The sequence below is a fragment of the Marmota marmota genome, unplaced genomic scaffold (genome assembly GCF_001458135.2).
Source record: "Marmota marmota marmota unplaced genomic scaffold, marMar, whole genome shotgun sequence".
NCBI classification, from domain to species: domain Eukaryota; kingdom Metazoa; phylum Chordata; class Mammalia; order Rodentia; family Sciuridae; genus Marmota; species Marmota marmota.
Window position 1 is genome coordinate 27 of NW_026000016.1, and position 6,517 is coordinate 6,543.

Sequence of the window (6,517 nt, forward strand, 5' to 3'; positions counted from 1 at the left end):
CTCTTTCAAGGGAGAATGTGGGCTATCTCCGGAGAGGGAGAGGGAGGGGGGCAGAGGGGGAGAGAGAGAAAAGGGGAGGGGAGGGGAGGGGAGGGGGGATAGTAGAGGATAGGAAAGGCAGCAGAATACAACAGACACTAGTATGGCAATATGTAAATCAGTGGAGGTGTAACCGATGTGATTCTGCAATCTGTATACGGGGTAAAAATGGGAGTTCATAACCCACTTGAATCAAAGTGTGAAATATGATATGTTAAGAACTATCTAATGTTTTGAACAACCAACAATAAAAATTTTAAAAAAAATAGACATTTGCTGTTGGGTAGTAAAAGGTTGTTTCCTGAGATGAATGGTGAGGGAAAAAATTCACATTTAGAGATGCAAATAAAAGGAAGAGTTCATTACAAAATGGCTCTGTTTTCTATGCAAAGACTACAAGAACATCAGCAGGATGAAGAAGAGCTAGGGAGAGAAAGGAGATTAAAAGGCAAGTTCCTTTTGCTCTTAAGGAAGACAGAAGTAGTGAGAAATATGTAAGCTGTATGTACATCTCCTTCTACTCATTCATAGCTCTAATGATGAACACCTCAATTCCATTCTCAAGTAGGTTGAAGATGATCAGATTGAGAATGTTCCCATGAGAATGGCTTGCTGAGGAAAAACACTGAGGAAGGTGATTAGACCTGAAGAGGGGAATGTGGAAGTCGAGATTGCCCAGGATTTAAGAAATCCTAAGGAAAACCCTGGGAAGGTCAAGAACTCAGATGTCCGACCATAAAGGAAAAGAAACTTTGAATAAGGCTATAAGTACACAATTCAAAAATAAGTAATGAATAAATAGAATGACAATATCTCTACTGCTTAACAGTTTAAGATTGAAGTCTTTATAAGAGGTCAAACTTACCCACTTAAGTGGATGTGCCATAAGTGGCAGAAATTCAGGTTTCGGTGGGTTAATTTCTTAGAAAAGGGGTTCATGACAGGAATTTTTTTTAATACAATGAGTATTCTAGATCGTGTCATAGGAATAGCAAGAAGGAAATGGCCCACGACAGAGGAAAGGCCAATATGGATGGAGAAGATAGTCTAGAAGATAATAAAGAACCTGAGGGGCCTTTGTGTTGGTCAGTGATGGTGAACTTAGGAACCTGAAGTAGACAATCAGGCTATAAAAATGGAAACACATTTCAGGGTTTCCACAAAACTTTAGTGCAGAGTTATTTTGTTGCCTAGAGGACATGAAAATTTTATGGTACAGTTCACTGGACCAAAGTCTTCAACTCTTCCTATATCTACTTCTTCATTGTATGAGTAGGATGACTTGGAAATAAATTCCTCTGAATTGACAAATAATTCTATTTTCTGAAGGACTCACTTACCTCCAGACACACACTCTGGGGTGAAGGAGATGTCATCGAGGGCAATGAAGATGTTATCATTTCCACCCAAATCAGCTTCAAATGCCACTTTGAAGGGACTGTTAGTAGAGAGAGGTACATGTCCGTACATCCATCCAGTTCTTTTATTTCCAATTGCTGACCATACAAGGATGTTTAGTCCTGATTCTTCAATGGTATACACCTAAAAATGTAATAACAATAAGAAAAACAACAACGCTTTAGGACTGGTTGTTAAAGGTAGTGGGGCATCCAGCTGATTGATTAATGAAAGAATGACAACTCTGTCAGAAGAAAAGCTGAATACACTTCATACCAATGGTGATGGGATCCACCAGGGCTGAGTTCCATTTCTCCAAATGTGAGGATTGAACACCAGAGAAACATCAAGGCAAGAGTAGAAAACGTGTTATTTAAAGGACAGAACAGAGATAGACTTCTCTGCAGAGAAGGGGCCCCAGCTCAGGTATCCAAAGAAGTGGGAGTGTCCTGTTCCTTTAATCCATTTCAGATTTTTCTCTTTTCTTATGTTCTTCTTCTCCCTTTGTCTTGCCTATGTGACCAGGTACCAAAAGATGAGCCAAAAGGTGGAACAAAAACCTTCCAGGGGTGCCTGTCTGTGTCTGCTCAAACAGGCAGGAAAAGGGCTACCTGGGAGGTGCTCAATAACATTTTGGGAAGTACAGTGTCCTGTAAGCAGGCAACCCTGGCAATGGGTGGAGGAGGAAGGAAAAGGGCTCTGGAGGTATTAGCTGAAATTAGTCCCACAGAAGCAGCCTCCATCCCCCCAGACCCAAATCAGCTTCCATCTTCCGATCCCACCTGATCCTCTATCTATACTAACTGCCTCTTCTTTGTTCTTGCTTCATATTGAGTCCAGTATTTTCTATCTGTAGAAATTGTGGGTTACATAGTAAGCAATGTATGTTATATTATCTTGGATTTTGTCATACCAATTTCCATATACCAAATTGGATATGATCAAAACCAAGACCATCGTAAACATCTAAAAAGTTAGAAGAGATATAAAACTGGAATGTCATTGCTAAAGAATTTTGCCTGTTAGACTGTAGAAAAAGAGGACCCTCAAGATAAGTACATATGAGATCATACAATTTATTTCAGAAACCAAAGTAATATGCAGAAAATATTTAACATTTGACAAGTAGAAAAAATCTTCCTGGAGTAACTAACATCAATATTCAGCATTAAAATGAAAGGATTAAAAAAACCCCATACACAAAAAGTGAAATATAAGTGGAATTTGCTTTGAAACCAACAACCATATTAAGTGCTAGTGATTTTTTAACAATAAAAGCAATTCAGAATAAAATGAACAACAACAACAAAAAAAAATCAATGCTACTTCTTAGCATCCTTCAAGAAGTTCTGTAAACAATAAAGAAAAAAGTAAGAGTATGGGTGTGTAACTATATATACATATATATAACGTGTATGCAACTTTTTAATATATATGTATGTATGGACATGGGTATATATACACATATATAGAGACATACATCATATACACATATATATGTATCTTGATATATCTACATATCTCTCTATCTCTATTTCTATCTCTATCTCTATTTCTATCTATATCTATATCTGTTTTTTGCAGTGCTAGGGATTGAAGGCACAGCTTCATGCCTCATGCATGCTAGGCAAAGGCTCTACCACTCAGCAAGAACCTTAGTCCAAGGTATTTTCTATATTCTCCTGTACTCAAATTCCAGTTAGTTATTTCTCAGTTGGTTGCTAAGACTATATACAACGTATCTGTAAAATTGAATTATGTTGCCTATATATGGCTTATAATGTACTTCAGCAATAATTTACAAAACCCTTTCTTTAACATGGGAAAAAAAGAACCAGAGAAAAGAAAACATATCAATATCAATTTTCTTCTATTGCAATACTGTTTTTTCCAATAACCTTCTCACCTACTGAAAAAAAAAATCATACTTTTTCACTTTTTTCTTAGTGTCAAAATTTGTGTGTAGGTAATTAATCTTACAAATTTTATCCAAAATAATACTACTCATCCTATTATATATTATGAAATTAAATTGACATTCTAGAAATAGTACCAAGAATCATCAAATATACCAGAGCTATAAATTAAGCATGTTGCCAATGCCTACCAGTATAAAAAGTCTGAGAAATCCAATTGTTAATGGAAGTTAATCAAAACAAAAATAAATCAAGATTTTTCAAAGACTAAGTAAAAATTGAAAAACTCACCTAAAGTTTGTAAACCTGAAATATGAGAATTTAATACTAAAATAATCAAATTGAACATCTTGAAAAAGCAGTTATTTGCCAAGCAAAAATCACTTTTTATATTGACACTTCTGTTAATGAAATGAGCTAACATTCAAGATTTCCCCTTGACATCATGTGCTCCCCAAAATGACAGTCCCCCATCACACCCCCTAAATGCTCATGTTGCAGAGGCTGGCAGCCCCTTCCCTGGTGTTGATCTCTGTCTCCCAGCCCCATCCATGAATCTCATCCAAGGTGACAGGTGGCTCCTTGTACCAGAGGAAAAGGGGAAGGAGCAATATGATCCTCTCTCCTTAAGACATCCAAAGAAATCATTTGAAATTATAAATTTCCCCTGGGCAATATTCTTGGACTTTTAAGTTCTGCTACGCATTGACATGCTAAGAGTCTTTCCTTTGAAATTAAACTGTCACAGAATAAAGAATTCACACACACACACACACACACATACACACACACACAGAGATTTTCAAAGATATAAGTAAAAATTGAAAAACTTCCCTGAAGTTAGGAAAGCTGAAATGTGAGATTTCACTATAGTAATCAGATTGAACATCTTGAGAGAGCAGATATTTGCCAAGCAGAAGTCACTTTTTATATTGATACTTCACTTAATGAAATTAGGTAAGATTCAACATGAAAGGAATTTGGGTCTGTAGACTATTCCAGGTCTTCCCCATCAATTACACAGCTCAGTCTTCAAATTCATGCATTTGTTTTCCATTTCTTAAAAATTAAAAGAAGTTTTCAATTCAATTCACAGATAACAGGGATACTGAATAGAATATAACTAAAGTGGGCTTTTTGTCTGCATAAATCTTGGTTATATCAAAAATATTTGAAAAGAAATGACTTTATAATTTTCATTTTAAATGCCTTTTTCTGAAAAAAACCCCTCAATTTAGAAAAAGAATTTACTTGAACATATAACCCCAATGCTTCCTGTTTCCCCCTAAATTATAGTATCTATGCATTTTATGTATTAATGTGCTTAGTTTCAGTATTTTTACAATTTATATTTCTCTCTGCATTTAGTCCTTTTAGTTTTCAATCTATCTTACATGCTCTTTCCAAATCCATTTTCTTCCATTGTGTTTCCACTCTACTTCTCTGAATTCCATCATGACCCCTATCCCAGTCATGAGCATTAAACCCTCTAACATGGTCCACATTTCTATCCCATTGTTTGACCACACCATTATTCCAAATTAATTCTGGTCAGCTGTGCTAACTCATTACTTAGTTCAATGAAAAATTCTGACAAGTTCATCAGTTGTTTTAATAGTAACATATATTTATAATTCACCAATATATGAAAGTGAATAATTCTGTGCTAACTGTTTCTTTAGGGATAGTGCCAATGGAAAAACTCGGACTATTGTTAAAGAACTCCACATAATGCCGTTTATTCACTATGACTAATGGGAAGTGCATGAAAGGCTAAAGTTATAATGTATATTTCTGTCTTGCAATGGAAATAACATTCATTGTATTCTGAGTGTTTTTTTTTCCCATGATAACTCTCAAAAGACTTATTTTTAATAACTTAAAAATCTGTTACTTTGAAAGAGCAAAATGGCTAATATTCTTGAAAAATAATTGATTCTAATGTGATTTGTTTCTAATTTCACATTTGAGTAAATAAATTTTACTGTAAAGCCAATTCATGTCACTGTAATAGTTTTTTATTTGAAATAGTTTTCTAAAAAAATCAGTTGCTGGATGAATTTAATGGATATTTTAAATTTTGGTTGAACATAGGCACAATAATATATCAATGGTTAACATTATGTATTGTCAAGTAACAATTTTTATGCTTATTTTAGAAATAATAGAGAATCAAGGAATATACAAGATACTAAATGATAATAAACTTTACACTGTAATAAAGATGTATGTATTCAAATATGATAAATGAAATTACTGCTTATAATGTGGTTCAGGAAAAATTGAAAGAGAACATATTAAGTCAAGCAGGAGAAAATAGTGAGGTCACCTATTACAAATACTATAATATTTTCCAATTAAATTAAGATTTTTTTTGACAAAGAAATTCTTCAGCATTAATTCAGAGATATTCTTTGAAGGAAAGCATTTGTCAGATATGAAGAGATAATAGAAAATAAGACCATTAATGGTTAAATTCCAGAGTAGGAGGGATATCAGAGACCAGCTACTGCAGCAATATCCATATATTTAGGTGGCCTAGGTGAAGGTTTGAAAGGTATTGATTAGAAGTTCCTCTCCTGCAGCTATTCAGAAACTCCAGGAGGCTTTGACATTGAAGGTGGGTCACTGGCACTAACTTGGATCCTTTGAGTGGACACCTCAGGATATAAGAAATACTTCATCCATTTCATTAAGTATTAAGCTCATTAAAACTAATGTATGAAATGCATCGGTGAGAGGAAAGTATGACTTTACTTGGCCCCCAGCTGTTCTCAGCTCTTCTGCTAGGGCTATGCTCTTTAATCACCACTGACAGGGCAAAACCATGAACTGAACAACTGCTTGATTCTTAAAAGTTCATAGTTTCACATGGTTTAATTTCAAAATACTCAAATTTTATACAAGAAGAAAGAAAACATCAAAAGTAACAGAAAAGGGACATTTCTTTTAAAGTAAGAGATCATGCTTTTTAAATAAAAGGAAAAAGTGTGGAAATAATAAAAATAATGCTTTCCATATTAATGAAATTTAGCCCATTCACATACTTTGTTATATGGACCTCATTTCATATACGTGACTAAGTTAATTGCTTTCTACAGTTCTGGAATTTGAGAAAGGGAGATTAAACAATTCATTAAATATATATATATATATATATATAT

The 6,517-nt window shown here is 34.4% G+C and overlaps 1 protein-coding gene across 1 annotated transcript in view; it reads right to left on the bottom strand.

Annotated features, from left to right (window-relative positions):
* Window positions 1-214: 214 nt before the first annotated feature.
* The window catches only part of Malrd1 (MAM and LDL receptor class A domain containing 1), a 503,883-nt gene continuing 497,580 nt past the window's right edge, over window positions 215-6,517 (bottom strand). Inside the window, exon 33 of the mRNA XM_015483277.2 lies at window positions 215-1,581. Within this exon, the coding sequence (XP_015338763.2) occupies window positions 1,372-1,581 (210 nt within the window). The 3' untranslated portion in view covers window positions 215-1,371. The remainder of the gene's footprint in view (window positions 1,582-6,517) is intronic.